Source organism: Tauraco erythrolophus, chromosome 1 (assembly GCF_009769465.1).
Source record: "Tauraco erythrolophus isolate bTauEry1 chromosome 1, bTauEry1.pri, whole genome shotgun sequence".
Taxonomy (NCBI): Eukaryota; Metazoa; Chordata; class Aves; order Musophagiformes; family Musophagidae; genus Tauraco; species Tauraco erythrolophus.
Window position 1 is genome coordinate 66885705 of NC_141465.1, and position 17814 is coordinate 66903518.

A 17814-nucleotide genomic window follows, 5' to 3' on the forward strand; every position below is an offset into this window, starting at 1 on the left:
CTGGACCAACAACAGCACCCTGGGAGCTGACCTCTCTGAGACGAACCCTAACAAACCAACCGAAAATCCCATGACTATAAACTAAATTTGTAAAATGACTTCAAGCTATGTGAAGCTTATATAAGGAATAATTGTTTACCTGCTCTGGTTTTCAGTAATATCTGCCAGACTAGATAGCGTAAACTCTTTGACATTGCTTATTCAGAGCTTTTTAACTAATGCTGTTATTATGTATTTTTAGAATTAGGAATTATTTTGGAGTTATCGTTTATGTTTTTGTATGTGATACTAGTCTTCAATTATTGTTAATATTTGCCCATGTTTTCTGTAATTCTAATGTATTTTGTCATCTTTGAATTGCTTGCCTTTTCTCATCATAAAAAGCCTGTCAATGTATCTGTAGTAATGATGTTTCTGTTTAGTTTTTTGAATTAATAGTTATTCGAGTGCGTTGTGGAGGTTTTGTTTCTAAAGAGTTTGGGAGCAGGGGAAATGGGAGCAGGGGAAATGGCAGTTTTATTTCTGAGTCAGTAAGTCCCTGTAAAACATTCATTGAGCAGCCTAGTGTTAGGCTGATGCCGTTGGCTTTGGGGAGAAAAGAAGAGACCCACAACCAGTAGTGTTGCCTATTTGGGCTAATTTTCTTTTCTTTTTTTTTTTTATGACAGCAACATGGCGAACGCGCTCGCAAACGCCATCTGCGAGCGCTGCAGAGGTGGCTTTGCCCCTGCCGAGAAGATCGTCAACAGCAACGGTGAGCTGTACCACGAGCAGTGCTTCGTCTGCGCCCAGTGCTTTCAGCAGTTCCCCGAAGGGCTCTTCTACGAGGTAAGCAGGGCAGAGTGCCCCCCTTTCCCCCAGCCTATGCCTAGTGGAGGGAGAAAAAAGCAGAAGCATTTCTGTGCTAATTTCACAGATTCACAGAATGGTTTGGGTTGGAAGAGACCTTAAAGAACATCTAGTTCCAACCCCCCTGCCATGGGCAGGGACACCTTTCACTAGACCAGGTTGCTCAAAGCCTCATCCAGCCTTTGGCCTTTCATACTTCCAGGGACGGGACATCCAAAACTTCTCTAATTTGGAGCACATCGGTGTATATAACCTTATTTAAATGTGTAACCTAATGCTACCAGAGCTGAGAAAAAAACTGCTGGAGATTTATTTTGCAGTGCAGATTTTTTTCCCTGAAATCTGTGAATTTGATGTATCATACCAGAACTAAAGAGAAAGCATACTTCTTAGAGAATTGTCCAACAGAGAGAAATGCCAGCATCCTGCGGTCCATAGGAGGTTTATTGCTGAGTTGAGTGAGCCCAGCATGGCATAGATTTCATAGATTTCTAGGTTGGAAAAGACATTAAAGATCATCCAGTCCAACCGTCCCTAATCCCCCATTAAACCATATCCCTCAGTAGTTCATCCACCCTTTTCTTAAACACATTCAGGGATGGGGACTCAACCACCTCCCTGGGCAGCCTATTCCAGTGGCTGACAACCCTTTCAGAGAAGAAATTCTTTCTAACATCCAACCTGTACCTCCCCTGACTAAGCTTATACCCATCTCCTCTTGTTCTATCGCCCATCACTAATGTAAAGAGCCCTTCCCCCACCTCCCCACCATCCCTTCTCAAGTATTTGTAGGCTGTAATCAGGTCTCCCCTCAGCCTCCTCTTCTCCAGGTTAAACAGCCCCAACTCCCTCAGCCGCTCCCCATAAGTTTTATTTTCCAGCCCCTTGACCAGTTTAGTCGCCCTTCTCTGGACCCGCTCCAGGAGCTCAATATCTCTCTTAAAGTGAGGGGCTCAAAACTGAACACAATATTCCAGGTGCAGCCTCACTAGTGCCGAGTACGGGGGCAGAATCACTTCCCTATTCCTGCTGGTTACACTGTTCTTGATACACGCCGGTATCCCATTGGCATGTGATAAGTTGCCCATAGAGATGACCTGTAAGTCAGCATTCTGAGATCAAGATGTGCTGACAGCCCAAGCCAGACAGGGCTTAAGTAGGGTCAACTCTAAGTTTAACAAACTGGAGCATTCAAAATTGACAGTCCTTACAGGCTTTGAAGGGTTAAGATCCACTCCCACTCATATCACTCAGCCCCAGGTAGATTGCCCTCAGCTCAGATGGCTGGTTTGATATTGGTGTCGTTTTCTTCTGCCTTCCCCTATCGTGGGGATTCAGGATGTGGCTCAACAATCTCAAGTACAAAGTAGCTTTAGTGAAAGGTTTAGACTAGCTCATAAAATGTGAAGTGATTGATAGAAGGAAGGGTAGATGATGTAAGACAGGGAATTACTCTCTGAGAGATAAGATCCCACTCAAGTAGCTTGTAGCCCAATTTACAGTAGCAATTACAGGATTTATGTCACACTGTGATCTGAAAAGGAAGGTAAGCAGCGTGTTAAAAGCACAATGCTGTAGTCTCACATGCAGTGTGCCATCCTTGTGGCAAGAGTACAACACAACAGTACATCTTCCACAGTAGTACTTCTAATTTTACGGAACTATGTTGATGAGGAGAGGCTGAGGGAGGAGTGTGGATTAGAGAAGAGACTGGCAAATGGGATTTCTGGGGTTTGCTTTCTCCCACCTTGTTTGAGGCTCAAAAGACTTTTCAGTGCTGTAGGGATAGCATTGCACAAATTGTGGTAAATGAGCCACTAGTGTTCCATAAGAGATCGAAAGGTGAGCTGCAAGGCAGTAGCAGTTAAAAAAAAAAACAACAAAAAAAACACCCCCTAGATACTAACAGATTACATTACAATTATTAATATAATACCGAGCTGCTGCCTGCTTGCAGGCATGTTAAGGAGTCCTGATGTGTTAAGACCCGAGGCAAGCATCAAGTAATACAAATGTTTTAAAACTAAAATATATGTAACTGTGCTAATAAAATTGTCTTAAACCAATAAAATATATTTTCTCTACATAATGAGTACTTTATTCATCCTTTTTCTGACTCAAAAAACAGTGGGACAATCCAGGGACCTCTTTCAGAAAGTTGAATGGTGCTTTGTTTGAGATAAAAGTTTGAGAAATCCTGCTCCGGGCAGCTTGTATGTCTTGGAGGGTGGAGGAGGACCGCAGTGGAAAGAAAGTCTTACGTTTGCACCTAATCCAGGAATATTACAACGTCTCTGTTGCTCACGATGGCCATATCTGAATGTCCTTGGCAGGGGCAAGTACCGTGGTGGTGTTTAGATATATTGGATGCCGGCATTTTGTTTTCTGCTGCTACCTTGTTAACATTTATATTTGTACTGGTCTCTGAGCACTCTCTTACCGCAAAGTGATGCTCCCTGCTAAAGACAGTAAGACAGAAGTGAGTGTCGACAGATTGGCCTGGGAATGAAAATAGCCTTGTGTACTAAACATGCTTTAGTTAATGTTGCTAGGGTTTTTTTCAGGCTGGGTAGAGGCTTTGTTCTTAAGAAATGTTAAATAGAAAGTGAAAAGTTTCAGTTAAGAATGGACACTTTTTGCCACAGCTATTACAGAGGTAAAATAATTGTGGTGAGGATTAAATGAATACGTAAAGACTTGTGTGTGGCTTGAAATTCACGTCACCCTTCTGCCTCTAGCCTTTCTAGCGTCCACCATGAGATCTTAGAGTTTCTCTCTGCACCAACAAGTCTATCTGCTGGCACTGAAGAGAGATATTTTTTGGTCTGTTTAAGCCTTCTGACAGCTTTCAGGTGATGTCTCATAAATCTTACCCAGCCTTCCTCTATACTGGCCTGTCCTGGGCATCTTCTAGAGAGTGAAGAGGTCAGTGGACATCCGTGCTGTCCCAACCCTTGTGCCTTTTGGGCTGTTTTAGCCAGGAAATCTACGGCAGGGCGTTCTCCTCTGTCTCTGCACCCTTTAGGGTGTCCATGCACACTGCCAGAATGGCTTTCACTTAGCACTGAAAAGGTGCAGAGTGAGATGATTGCAGTGGAAACCCCAACATATTTTCTGGTGGTGCTGCTCAGGGAGAAAGGAGCACAGCTTCCTCTTCTTCCACTTCTGCCCAAGAGATGGGAATGAACTGGGTGACAGCGTTTGGGAGAGAGGGAGGGACAGCCCTAAGCAGGTAGAGTTGGCCAATGCTCAGCAGATGGCTGACAGTGCTCTGAGGACTTGAGATGATCTCTGTCACTGTCAACAAAAAGTGACTGGAGAAGACAGGCAGAAAGGATAGCTTCCTCTGACTGGCTTCATGTGCTCCTTGAGAAGATGGATGTGTTTGGAGGTGTGGCCAGGTAAATGTTTTTCTGAGCATGTTGCCTGTAGGTAAACACAGGCGTTGGAGGTCACCCTGCATGAGTTTGTGTTTATTCTGTGCCTGGTTTAGCTAAGCCAGTGTTTCTTGGAAATGATTTCCAGCTCTTAGCAATGGGGAAGTCAATCATTCTTCCCCTACCTATTGGAAGCCTTGCGGAGTTCCCCCAGTTAGTCATTAAGCTGCTTATCACATTTGCTGTCAAACACTGCTGTGATAAGCTTTCATGCTCTGCTCCATGGGGTGGGGGGGCTAAACTGATTTTTCTGTGTGGGAAGAAATGCTGATGCAGGTCTCTTGCACTGTGGGACATGTCTCTGGGCTGCCTGCAGGGACCTTGATCAGCACAGCTCATTGAGCTTGGGCATCAGTGCTGAGCCATTGGAAGAGCCATGTGGAAGAGCAGTGCCCTTCCACAGCTGGGAGGTTGGACAGTGTAGCACTAGGGATGAGGTCTAAAAAGAAGTAATTCTGGGAAGACAAGGGCTTCCAGGGTATTTTATCTAAGCTTTTCCACGTCTTTTTGATTTTTTCTTATGCACTTAACCTAAAAAGAAATAAGCACAAGCATATGTCAGCAGAATTTCTGAACTCACCATGCTTGGCTGTCAGACATGAAATAGTAGCAATTCTGGTCCACTCGTACTCTGCTGCCTGGAAGCTGTGTGTTCCCTAGAGCTGCTGTGGTAGAGTCTTTCAACAGGTAGGAGCACTCAGTCCTGTACTGATAGTAGCAGAATAGCTGGCTTAAATGGAGAGCTTTGGTGGCAGCGAGCCCAGAGGGACAGGTTGGCCCCACTGTAATCAGTCAGCGAGCATTTCCTCCAACCCACGTTAATCTTGGGTCCAAGAATGGCTCCTCCCTCCTAGAGGTTGCCCCCCTCTCCCACTGGGAAGTGTGAGCACCTCACCTTCAGACAGCAGAGGTTAGGAGAGATGAGTCCTACCCTTGGTCCAGCTGCTTGTTAAGAGCCTCTTGCTGGGTGCTTTCAGAAGCCCAACCTGCTGTACGCTGTGCTGAGGTGGGGGAGATGGAAGAGCTTGGAGAGGTGCATCCCACAGTAGAAGAAATACAGCAAAGTCCTTATAGAGTACTCACAAGAGCTGTAACTGAGGAATCTGTATCGTTATTATTAGTAGTAGTATTGTTATTATTATTGTTATAATAATAATAAAAATTAAAATGGAATGGCATATGACTTTTGTCCTAAATGAGAGAGAGTTCCTTTCAGTTTTGGGGTTTTTCTAACCTACGGAAGATTAAAGGAAGGTGCAGCTGGAATGTGCTTGTCAAGAGTTTTTTCTATTCCAGTGGCACCTTGAGCGTTTTCTTAAAACAGACTTCACCAGAAACTACCTTAAAGAAAGGATCTTTAAAGACTTAGTTTTTGTGCATGTATTTCCACTAAGTTAGCTAAAAATGTGGAGATCAGCTGGAGGTTATGTCACAGTGAAATGTTCTATGCAGAGCCATTTAACTCATGGACGTCCAGCATACAGGAGTCAAATGACCTTGCTTTTAAAATATGTGCTGTGGAGCTGTTATAGAAGCTCAAGGCTTTCGCTGACGGATGAACTGCTGGGTTAACCACGAAAGGCAGCACAAACGGGCGAGAAGGTTGAAAAGATAAACAAGACTGAATGGTAACCAACCTGCCTGACGCAAACCAGAGGGGAAGAAAACCTGCTTGGTCTGCCCAGATCAACACGTGGTGGCTCTGAAATCCAAGCAAACCTAAGCATCTCCCATTGGACCACCTGTTTACACAAAACAGGAACCTTTCAGATTTTTTTCAGTTTAAAAAGGATTTTATCCAGCATGAAGCAGGCACAATTCACAATGAATCAATAATTTCTGTTACTCTTTGAGAAAGCAGTAGCCCTTTGTCTCTCAATTGTTTGTTTGTTTTTTTTTTCAAAAAAGCTCCAATTCAAGTAATCTGTTTTAGAATATTACACTGGAAAAACACTTGATAAATTGCTAGCAGAGACTTCTGAAGGAGTCTGCATTGAGCACGCGTCTTTATTCCTACTAGGTGCAATTCATGTTGGGCACAGGAATAAAGTTTCTGATCTCAAGTATGCAGTGACTTTGAGAACATTTCATTAGATTGCCATCCTGCCAGTGGCTCTGTGTATTGCACAAGTAGTTACTATACTTATATTGTATTTAATCCCTGTGATTTCATAGTATAAAACAGGTAATCTTGAAGCACATTGCTGTATTTTCTGTCTGTGCACCAAACCGTAATTTGTGGGTAGTTATTTTTTGCTGTTGGCTTTGTTTTGCATTAGACCCAGCAAAAATAAAGGAATGGGGTCTCCTATCGCCCTTTTTCCAGTGTTTTAAACTTAGACATTCAAATCCAAATATTTCATAGCATACCTAATATTGTCTGTCTGGTTTTGACATGCTAGTTGGCATGTATATCTAGTAATGATGTGCCTGAAGGTATCTAAACATTCCCCCTCATTTTAGGACATACTTGCCTACATGTTTTTACATATTCTCTAAGTTGCTAATGTAGTGCTGTCAACCTTTTTTTTTTCCCCATATGTTTTTTTTCTATATGATCTTGAACTGCAGCTGAACTTCTCTAAGCTGTGAGAAAATTCAGATCCAAATCCAAATCCCTTAAGATTGGTTCCCTATTTCATCTGGTTGACATCGTGAACTTTGTTCCTTTAAAATTTGGACGCGGTGATCTTAAGGGTCCTTTTCAACCTAAATGATTCTATGTTTCTATGAAATAAGAACCAAGAAGGAAAAGCCTGTATCTCCCTTTATGTTTTGGCTGTACTGCTCCATAAATTGCAAAGATTTGTGTCCCTTCCTCCCTTGTACTCACTTCCTCTGTTATCCTGGGTCATTCTTGCAGGAAGTGTAGAGTAGAGAAGAGATCAAACGGGTTCAGGGAAAATGCTTCCCTCCAGGAAAGGTTTTCGTTAGCTAATTTCCTGCCCAGAATTCATTTGGTTGCACCAAACTTTCTGCAGTCTGTCAAAATTCAGACGTCTCTTGTGATGTAAATGGGTGATGGAAAATGTCTTACACTCTCAGCTGTACTAGAGGAAGGGTGTGCAATCAGCACTACATGCTAACTAGTAGCTGAATTAAGGTGGGCAAACTTAATGCCTAGCACATGGTCTTTTTTTGTGCAGCCCCTTATATTTTACCATCCAATTGCATCTGGAAACAAACTGGTATGTTACAGCATTTATGTTAAGGGCATGCTCCTCACCCCTCTAATGCTGAGATTTTTTTCCATTTGCAGTTTGAAGGGAGAAAGTACTGCGAACATGATTTTCAAATGCTTTTTGCCCCTTGCTGCCATCAATGTGGTAAGTTTTACATCGAGGTTAAATACTTCACGCTGATCACAAATAGCAACGTCACTGGGGGAAGATGTGCAACCCTTGTGTATCTTCTCTGGGAGGTGGCCCTGTGTGGCTGAGCATCTGAACGAAAAGTTTGCGTTATTTGAGTAGTTTAGCTGCTGATCCAGTGATCCAATGAACAGACCATTGATGACTCCTGGCTATCTACATCTACACGCATGTGCTCATGCAGGTGAAACCCTGCAACGAGTCTTTGTCATCTCTTTGCCTATTGTAAACTACTTGTGCTGTCCTACTCCACAGAACTGGGGACAGTTTTTATCATCTAATGTTATAATGAATTGATGGGCCAGCTGATCCCCTTTCATATTTTTGAAACAAATACCTTTAAGGCTTCAACGTCTGATGTCAACCCGACATAATGCTGAGGGCTGTGTTTTGTTTGCTACTGTTGATGTAAATGATTGCGTGTCTGCCGCGCTGCAAGTTTTTTACCCCCTGTGTGTGACACATCGTGCTCGATCAGAACTGGGAAGTCATTACTTGACTCTTGCTTAAACTGATCTGGAAGCTCTTGTTTCTGTGGCACCTTGGCAAGGAGCTACGGCTTTCATTTATCCCAGTGAGGCCTTTCCATTGTGCAGAGGGAGGGCTTGATCACCAAGGGGGAGGGAAGCAGATGTTAGGGACCTTTGAATCTAATAAAGCTGCAGATGTGAACAAGCAGGGGAAGAGGAAGAAAGGAGTCAGTGGCAATTTCTATGACAAACCAGGAAGTCTTGTCACTTTGTCCCTTCCACCAGCTGGTCACTTCCCACATGTGAGGGCTCCTTGTGCTCCTCCGGTCACTCCACAACCCACTTCCTTCCTCCCCTTCCTGCTCCTCTGTGCCAGGGCCTCCTTTTCTGTTTCCCTGACCCTTGCCTCTAATGGTATTGGGTGAAACCTCATACCTAACCCCTTGAGATGCAACACACCGCTTATCCTGCGCACCAGCATCATCCACACGCTGCTGACTTCTGCTGGTGTCTGTTAGCACCCATACTGCCCCAGCAAGTTGGATAAAGGGGCTTTCTCCTCTTCGGCACCTAGGAGCCGAAAGTGGCTTTGGCCCCAGCCAGGGGTAGCATGGAGGAGCTACACTGCCTGTCTCCAGCATTTCTCCTCCCCAGTTCCCACTGCCCCTGCCCTGGCTGCTCATAGCACCAGCTCTCTTAAAACCCCATTGGGGTCCTGCATGGATCTGGGCCTTGCCACTGCTTGGATTTAGTGAACGTGGCCAAAATCGACGGGGCTGTTGTCAGTGATGAGACCTCGAGCATTCCCAACATTTCTTGAGTCTACTGAGTTTTGTTCTTGAAAAGCTATGACTTCATGGGAGTGCCACACAGTCGCACACTAGATGTTATTGTCTGTGTCTGTTACTGTCCAGCTGCTCCCCTTTGGCAGCTGTTTGAGTGGTACACTCTCCAGAGCCAGGACTTAGCCTCCCACGGCAGTGGGAAGCTGAGCTCCCAGTGCGTTTTAGGCAGAGCCTCTGTGCTGCTCAAGGACGTTGGCTACAACATCCACATAGAGAATGACTACATCACGTGTGTGGTGGACATGGCTTCACTGCTGGCACAGTGCAGTGACACCATGCGTGCAGAACAGTAGTTCTTACACTCTTTTTTTGAATGCCTTGCAGGACAGGACTCCTGGTGGTAGGTCAGAAGTTGTGTGTGTGGGATTGACTGTTCTGCAGCTTCACTGTGCCTGTGTTTTGACTCCGTGGCGTTTTTTTTGCAGGAGGTCCACAGCCACTCAAGCTCAGTCCTGTTGTGCTTTGAATATTGAGCCCCTTCAAGGCTTGGTCCTAGTCGAGTAGAAACCACTACTATGTACACGACAAGTTAAATTGTTGTCTTCTAAAAGGAAAGAAGGAGAAAGGTGATTAGGACACAAGAAAACCGTATTATATAAAGAACTCCATATATTAACGGCTTGAGAACAGATAAGTAAAAACAGGGAAGGAACTGAAAAAGGATGGTTGCAGAAAAAGGTGGATTGTGCATGTAGAAGAGCTTGTATGTAAAGAACAGAAAGTCCTCCATCAGCAAGGATGTTTCTTCTGACCCATAGCAAAAAAAACCAAACAAACCCAAATTCCAGTGTTTAGAGCCAGAACTGATACTGAAAGCAATATATCCTACCAGATTTAGTGGGGAGGAAGAGGATGATGACATTGTAGCAATTCAGTTGTGGGTTGATTTTAACTTTGTCTAGCATGGTATTTTACATCCTGATGTTGTGTTTCTTACAGGTGAATTCATTATTGGTCGTGTTATTAAAGCTATGAACAATAGCTGGCATCCAGAGTGCTTCTGCTGTGACATCTGCCAACAAGTATTGGCCGATGTCGGATTTGTCAAGAATGCTGGCAGGTAGATCTTCACCCTTCCTTCTGTTACTGATCATGAATAAAATGAACTGAGAAGAAGGACTGAGAGGTTTTGGTTTCTGAAGCATTCCAGCTGAGGTGGAGCAACTGAAGCGTCTTTTGTGGGGAAGAGGTCTAAGAGTGCATCACAAAGCTAAGAATGGGTATCTTAAAATATATATGTAAAATATTAACAGTTTACCTACTTCAACACCAGATTTCTCAGCAAGTATGTTCTCTACCTAGTAACATTTTGGAGCCATCATGATACATAAAAAGAGAGAAGATATTCAGATACAGAAGCATTGTCTTTATATTTTTAATACCAGTTTTTAGTTTCTTTTTCCAACTTAGGTTTCCAATTTTGGTCTAGTGTAGCACCTTATTTATTAATAATTGCTTTAAATTCAGTGAGACACTTCACAGCGTAGGATATTTTTACCAGCTGTGATCACAAGAATGTTTAACAAGTGGATTCTATGGCCATTGGCTTCATATGTATAATATGATATTCAGAGTTATCTCCAGAATTAGGATCTGTGTGCTCATCCAGCTTCCAATCTACATTTTTAAGACTTTGAGAGTAAAACATTTGGCAATGAGAATGTGTAGTGAACTTTATTTTCTGTGTTTCAACACAGCTTAAATTCAAGTGAGCTGAAGAAATAATACTCCTGTGGTGACAGCAAATAAAATGATCACCCTGCTCCTTCTGAACTTGGTCTGCCTAGCAAGGAAATTGTTTTAAAGACTATTTTCCCTCCTAAAAGGGGTGATTGAAATGAGGTTCTAAAAGATTTTTGGTTTATATTTTGCACTGTAGTACCTGGTATAGTACTTACCCTTCTTTTTTATGCTTTTGCAGACATCTTTGCCGTCCTTGCCATAACAGGGAAAAAGCCAGAGGCCTGGGAAAGTACATTTGCCAGAAGTGTCATGCCATTATTGACGAACAGCCTCTCATATTCAAAAATGATCCTTATCACCCTGATCATTTCAACTGTGCAAACTGCGGGTAACTTGAGTTCTGCAAAGGAAAACAGGAAAATGTTGGGTTTATTTGCTTCATTGAGTTTCCTTTTAAAGTGAAAACCTGTCCTGTACAACCGACAAGAGGGGTGGGGTTTGGGTGCCTTGCAGCCAGATGTGTGTTGCTGCCCTTTGGGATGGTGGAGTTGGGCCTTTAGTTCAAACAGCAGCTGACTTGTTGGGGAGTAATGAGAGGTTGGACTCTGCAGGACAAGGTGGTACCTTAAAATATGGACACAGATAATGATTTATGTAGCTGCAATATAATAGCTTGTTATTCTGCTACAAAAGGAAAAAAAAGTTATCTTTTTTGGCTGCTTGAATTATTCTCTTGCCTATGTTATTTCTTTTTAGTTGAGTTGCATGCAAACTTTTTTCTCTGCTTTTAAAGCCTATCTTAGGAGCTTTCTCCCGCCTCATTTTATCAGCTTCTGCAACTGCAGAATACGAAGCAGCACATTTCTGCACTGATGCACAGATCACAGGACATTGTAGGCTACAGCACGGATTATTAGTTGTTATTTCTGGTGCAAAGGAAGCCATCATTTCAGTGCCATTGCAAAGGCTGATTTGAATAACAATGTGGTATTGTGTCAGTGGCAACCAGTTGAGAGCATTAGTGAGTACAGTCATGTTTAAAGTTTAGCTGTTCTTAGTATTCTAACCATGCAAATTACTAAAAAGTAGAGTATATGAGATTCTGCAATTGGCAATGAATAAACATAGCTAGCTCATGTGGGTCTGTAGTTTTCTTTCTCTGAAGTTTGAAACAAGTGGGGAAAATGGACCTAGATGTAGAGGACTACATTGTACTTTCAGTTACAGTTACGCAAATGTAAAATAAACTGGTGATAAGGGTGCCAGAATGTAACACAAACATGTCTACAGCTTGCACACATGCATTTGTGCTACATAACCAGAATGCAAAATGACAATAGCTCAGCCCTTGTTTTCAGAAAGGCTTAGTGCATCTTGCTTAGCAGCTTGTTCTCAGTTTACTGTGGACTTGGTTGGTCTCAAACTATGTTGAACTATGTCGTATTTGATGCTGCTGCATTACTGTAGTACAAATACAGTTTCTACAATTAATGCTAAAAGTTTTTTTTTCTTTTCACAAACTCTCAAGAGTTGACATTGTTCAGTGCCTTTATTCATGTTCTCGATTCATTAACTTTTGAACAGAAAGGAACTTACTGCTGATGCTCGTGAGTTGAAGGGAGAATTATACTGCCTACCCTGCCATGACAAAATGGGTGTCCCCATCTGTGGGGCATGTAGAAGACCAATTGAAGGCCGTGTGGTGAATGCTATGGGCAAACAGTGGCATGTGGAGGTAAACATCAGATGATACCTTGTCTTTTCCACACGTCAACATTAACATACTTACCTGAGACTTTGCTGATCAATTTCAATGAAAAGATTAGCATATGCAGCAATGATTAGTAAGTGCCTTCTCCTAATCCCTTCCTGTGGCTGGTATTCCGCTGTGAAATAGGAGTTATCTCCTACCTGAAACAGAGCTTTGACTATGAAGCTAAAATCAGTAATCAAAGGAAGCTCTGTGAGGTCCTTATAGAAGGAACTTTCAGTGTGCAAACAGTACATGTGGAAAAGTAGTAAAATTCTGTAGCAGCCATAATATTACTAAGCATCATAATACCCTTATGTCTTCCATAGTCACCTGCCATGTAAACATCTCTAAAGCACTTTATGTGAGGGTTTGTATTTCAGGGCCATATACAAGATTTAGGAAGATAAACAGTCTATTCCTTTTGTTGTTTTGAAAATCTGCAGCAAATGCTTTCTTCATAAGCACGTGATGTTGGTGTAAATTATTTAAAATTTCTTCATTCTGTTCACTGATAACATATCAACACCCCTTCGCTTGATTTTTTTTTTGATAACTTGTGGATTGAAATGTTGAAGACATTAAAAGGAGCATTATTTTAATTGTCTAAATGTAGAAGCAAAAAAGTTTTAACTTTCCTTTTCAAGATGGCACAGCTAGCTCAGTACACTTCAGTCATGTTCAGTACTGCGCTTAGTTGGTATGCTTTCCAAAAAAAATACCGTTACATCCAAGTAATCCAAAAAATGTATGTAATTTTCTTTGTAGCATTTTGTTTGTGCAAAATGTGAAAAACCATTCCTGGGTCATCGTCATTATGAGAGAAAAGGCTTGGCGTATTGTGAAACCCACTACAATCAGGTAAGGTTGCATATTTTTAGTGGCATTAATTGGTAAACTGATGGATTGGTTTTATTAGATAGAGATGGGAACCCATGGACATTCTTCTGTTTTCTTATAGGCACATGTGGGTGTAATGCCAATTAGCAGATGTTCCGTTGCAGTTAATTTATACGATTTTCTCTATACATCGGTCTGGTGTTGAGAAAGAAAACTGCAGGTATTTCACAAAGGCTAGCCAGGACGATCAGTATCGAGGTGTTCTTCAAGCTTCGTGGTACTTAAGTAGAGCTGTTAGGAGCTTTTTACACGTCTGTGAGATCAGAGCAGTTAGTGACACCCCATCTTTCCCAAGAAGCTAAAGAAGATTTGCCACTCGGTAGCTGCGGTTTAAGACGAGGCCCTGCTGAGTAGCGTGGTTTTCCCTACAGCTGCTACTCTAAGATGACTGTGTGTTAGCGTATGCTGCATCACCCAGCTCATTCATTAGGTTGCTGAAGGCTGTGAGGACTAAATTTGTCAGAGAACACCACCTAGTGACCACTTGCACCCGTATAGGAGTTATATACCGTGCTGTCACCTCTCTCCGGACTCCCTTGATCGTGTAGTCCAGCACCACGATGTGTAGACCTTTTTTGTTTGGAAGCCATCTGCGTTGTGTCACGTCCACCTCTTCGCTTGTATAAATACAAGACTAGGGGTTACAGTTGGGAGTTGTAAGGCATCTGCTAATTACAGATGGATTCTTAATTTGTCAGTGATGAAGGGCAGATGATTGAAATGTTGCTGGCATACTTGTGGAAAATAAATGCCATGACATTAGTAGTAACAGTGTTGCAGCCACGATGGGGCAAGTACGTATACCAGACAAAAGCTGTGTGTAGGGTGGATGTCTTTTACTAGGTTAACTACTACAGTCAGAAAAAATACATAAAGTTTCGGGAACTTCTTAATTGTTACTTTGCAGACAAATGTTAAGCCTAGAAATAGAATGAATAATTTTTGGCCTAAATTGTCCTTTTTTTTTTGTTTAAATAAAAGTACATTTCCTTACAGTTTTTGCCAGAAACAGCAATATATTTTTCTACTCATGCATGTAAGTCCAAATGTTAAACTGGCTGATGAGTAATGATGTGTATGTGACACCGACTGCTGTATTTCAGATGTTCAGGATTAGAGAAATGTTAAACCAAAATAAAATCGTATTTACAGAGGATCAGATGTAAACGAACGTTTTCATCTTTAATATTGTAAAGACTTTGTGATGACATGATGCAAAATGTACTTCAAAACCAAACCAGACTTGCCAGCATTTTATTTTACTGAAATAAATAGGAAAGCTATTGTGCTCATCAGCTGAAACTGATTTTTGTTAGTTTGAGAAGTTACCCTCGATAAAATCATTACTTTAAAAATACCTTACTTCTTTTTCATCTTCAGCTATTCGGTGATGTTTGTTTCCATTGCAACCGTGTGATTGAAGGAGATGGTAAGCACATTTCTAACTGTTTCTTTAATGTTCCTTTCTGATGTGAGTTCTCTTTAAAAGTGGAAGAGGAAAGCAGCTCCCTGTTGAATCCTTGATTGTTCTCATTAAAACAAAACCAGCCCTTCTCTTTATCAGAAATCAGGTTAGAGCTGGTTAGTCAGCAGAAACTGGTGTTTCATGATGATGTGGAAGACCACTCAGTGACCAAAGAGAACCATGGTCAACTGGAAACCCTTTAGTAACATGCAAAGGCCAGGGATGCTGGGAGATGCACAGAGGTGGCTTCCTGCCCCACCGACTTCAAAAAATAACACAGGCAAGGGTGAGGATGACCACACAGGCATCTCCTCAACAAATTTAGAGATCATGAACCGAATTTGAAAAAGTATTTAGATATTGAAAGACATGAGTGGGCACTCGAAGAGATTTTTAAAAAACCCATTATGTCAGTTTGGTTCCTAGAGATACCTATCTATTGCAGGCACCTGTCTTTTGAAAATCTAGGCTGATGATAATGTCACAAAAATACGAAAGATCATACTTGGAAAGATGTGTCCTTTAAAGGCAGAACTGGAAGGAAGTTGTTTAAGTTTGGCTTTTTGTTGTTGGGTTGTTGGAGTGTTTTTTTTTGGGGGGGGGGGGGCAGGTTGGGTGGTTGAGGGATTTTTGAACAACCAGCTATGATAAAATGCTGAAAGCAAATTATTCTACCTGAAACAGTGCAACATTATGTACCTGTTTACCCCTGCCCAAAGTAAATACTATAATACCAGTGTTAGCCTCACCTAAGCCAAAGCTATTAGCAAAGTGGGAGGAAGCCTCTAGCGTGTAAAAAGAGACATAAACTAGTTTATAGTCATGTAACTATAGGGTGAGACCTACATTCCAGAGATGTGCTTTCCCCACATTTTCTGGACTGGACTATACCTGCAGAACAACAATCCAAAACACTTTGGAGAAAAGAGTGTCCTCCTCTTCAGTAAAACCCTCCTAGAATGAGCAGAACTTGAACTTGAGGTGAATGATAAATTCAGCCTTGTCTGATAACTGCATCTCTATGTTCTAACCTTGCACCATAGAATCTGACACCCATAGTGTATGTTTTGGTCTCTGAACTGAACAGAATACAGTGTAATGCAGTAATTTCTTTATTTTCAAGATACATCTTCAGTTACATTTCTTCTTTCATTTCATTTTCACAAATTTGATACCGCTGTCACAAGTTATGAGTATCCAATATTGTTTCCCTCTGTCTGGTGAAACAACCATCTGTGGTAGCAGTTTTTCAGGAGAGTGTCTGTGACTATATTCCAGAGGTTGCTTGGGAGTGAAGACTTTCATCTGACTAGTAGTATTTTGGCAAGCAGTGGAATAACTATGCTTCTGTGGATGTGCTTGCCCCATAGTGCAGGAAAAAAGGCTCTGCACGACAATGTTCTGGTTCTGTTTGTTGTTGACCAAATGCTGTATTTTATGAGAAAACCATTGTCCTGCATCTTCTAACTTAGATTAAGAAGAGAGGCAAATTTTGGCAGGGAACAGTGGAAAGGTAGATTGAAAGAGGGAAGAAGAGAAAACGGATTGAGATACAGAACAAAGAGAAAATAGTTACTTTCTCTCCAAAGCAAAGAGTAAAAATATATCCAAGTTTGTCTTGATCAAGCAAGTTATTCCACAAGTCCATAAATTTTTTCACCTTAGTAGTTCTGGTTTACCAGCAGTGTCCTGACTGCTGGCTTCACGTTATATTCTTTGGCCAGGCAGGTGCTACTGTTGGTGGCCCTGCAGTCTGCACAGGAGCTGAGAAATGAAACGGAATGAAAACATAAACTCCTCCTTGCTGGATTGCTTTTCAGCTGAAAAAGTCTCCTGATTAAGTTGGAAGCACAGCCTCATAAAACAGCTGCCTGAGGTCAGCATGCTATGAGCTGAGGTGGAGGCAGGTAACAGGAGGCAGAAATAGGTTAAACTGGTCTTGCTGGTGAACACGGAGTTGTGTGTACCCTCAAAAGACAGCTTTATCAAGGCTTCACAGTCCTGCTACACTACACTCACCTGTGCCTTCCTAGTCTTACCACGTTATTGTTACAGTCCTTAACACTTGATACGAGAATCAAATGACTGTTCATGCCTCACAAATGTGTGAGCTTAAAATTTTTGTAATACTTTTTTTTTTCTTCCTGTAATGCTAATAGTTTCCTTTTTTTTCCCATCACCCTAGTTGTGTCTGCTCTGAATAAGGCGTGGTGCGTGAACTGTTTCGCTTGCTCAACTTGCAACACTAAGTTAACACTCAAGTAAGTTTATTGACAAGTGTGATGCCTTCAGAAGCATCAGTGGTTATCTTCAAAGTGTAGATGTTGCTATAGTGTGACTGTGATGGTATGAAAAACTATATAAACAGCATTGAGAAAATATGTGCATCTTTCTTCCTTGCCATCTCTTCCAGCTGTCTATTCAGGTCTTACTTCAGTTAGTCTTCTTAACTTTTCTCCTTTTCTGTCCTCTGTTTTTTCTGTGTTAAACTCTAAAGGGATAAGTTTGTTGAAATTGATCTAAAACCTGTCTGCAAACACTGTTACGAGAAAATGCCAGATGAGTTTAAGCGACGGCTTGCCAAACGGGAACGTGAAGCAAAGGATAAAGAGAAGCAGAAAAAGAAAAAGCCAATCTGTTTGTAAACTTTTTTTCCTTCTCTCCACCACCTCTGCTCCTTTCTTCTTTGGTCAGTGCTAAGGGTGCTTTTATTTTAAATTTTTGCATGAATTTATGGCAATCAAAACCAAAATATTTTTCACACAACTGCAAACTACAACTTGAAATATTAACTTGTTATTCTGTTATCTTATGTTTAGTCTGTTTAGCTCTACAGTTAGGTTTGAAAGGCTTTTTAAACGACACAGTTGATAAGCATGGCATTTTAGTAAAAACTGCATAGCTTGCTCAACAGGGTACTGTAATTACTGTCTTCAGTATATAAGCTTGTAAAAGTAACTTTATATTTATATGTATAAATGGCAGTTGTAATTTACCTGTGCACGTTTAACAGGATACTTTTTAAAAATCTTTTTTTCACCATC

General features: G+C 41.7%; 1 protein-coding gene across 3 annotated transcripts in view; it reads left to right on the forward strand.

Annotated features, from left to right (window-relative positions):
* Positions 1-17814, forward strand: part of LIMS1 (LIM zinc finger domain containing 1) — a 36689-nt gene that overhangs the window by 17415 nt on the left and 1460 nt on the right. For 2 of the 3 annotated variants that reach the window (XM_086610578.1, XM_086610569.1), the window contains exons 2-9: positions 669-828; positions 7546-7612; positions 9912-10032; positions 10894-11043; positions 12240-12390; positions 13174-13266; positions 14686-14734; positions 16956-17031. In XM_086610578.1, the coding sequence (XP_086466704.1) occupies positions 669-828; positions 7546-7612; positions 9912-10032; positions 10894-11043; positions 12240-12390; positions 13174-13266; positions 14686-14734; positions 16956-17031 (867 nt within the window). Of the gene's footprint in view, positions 1-668; positions 829-7545; positions 7613-9911; positions 10033-10893; positions 11044-12239; positions 12391-13173; positions 13267-14685; positions 14735-16955; positions 17032-17267; positions 17416-17814 lie in introns of those variants that run through there. The other variant, XM_086610560.1, reaches the window with a different exon arrangement.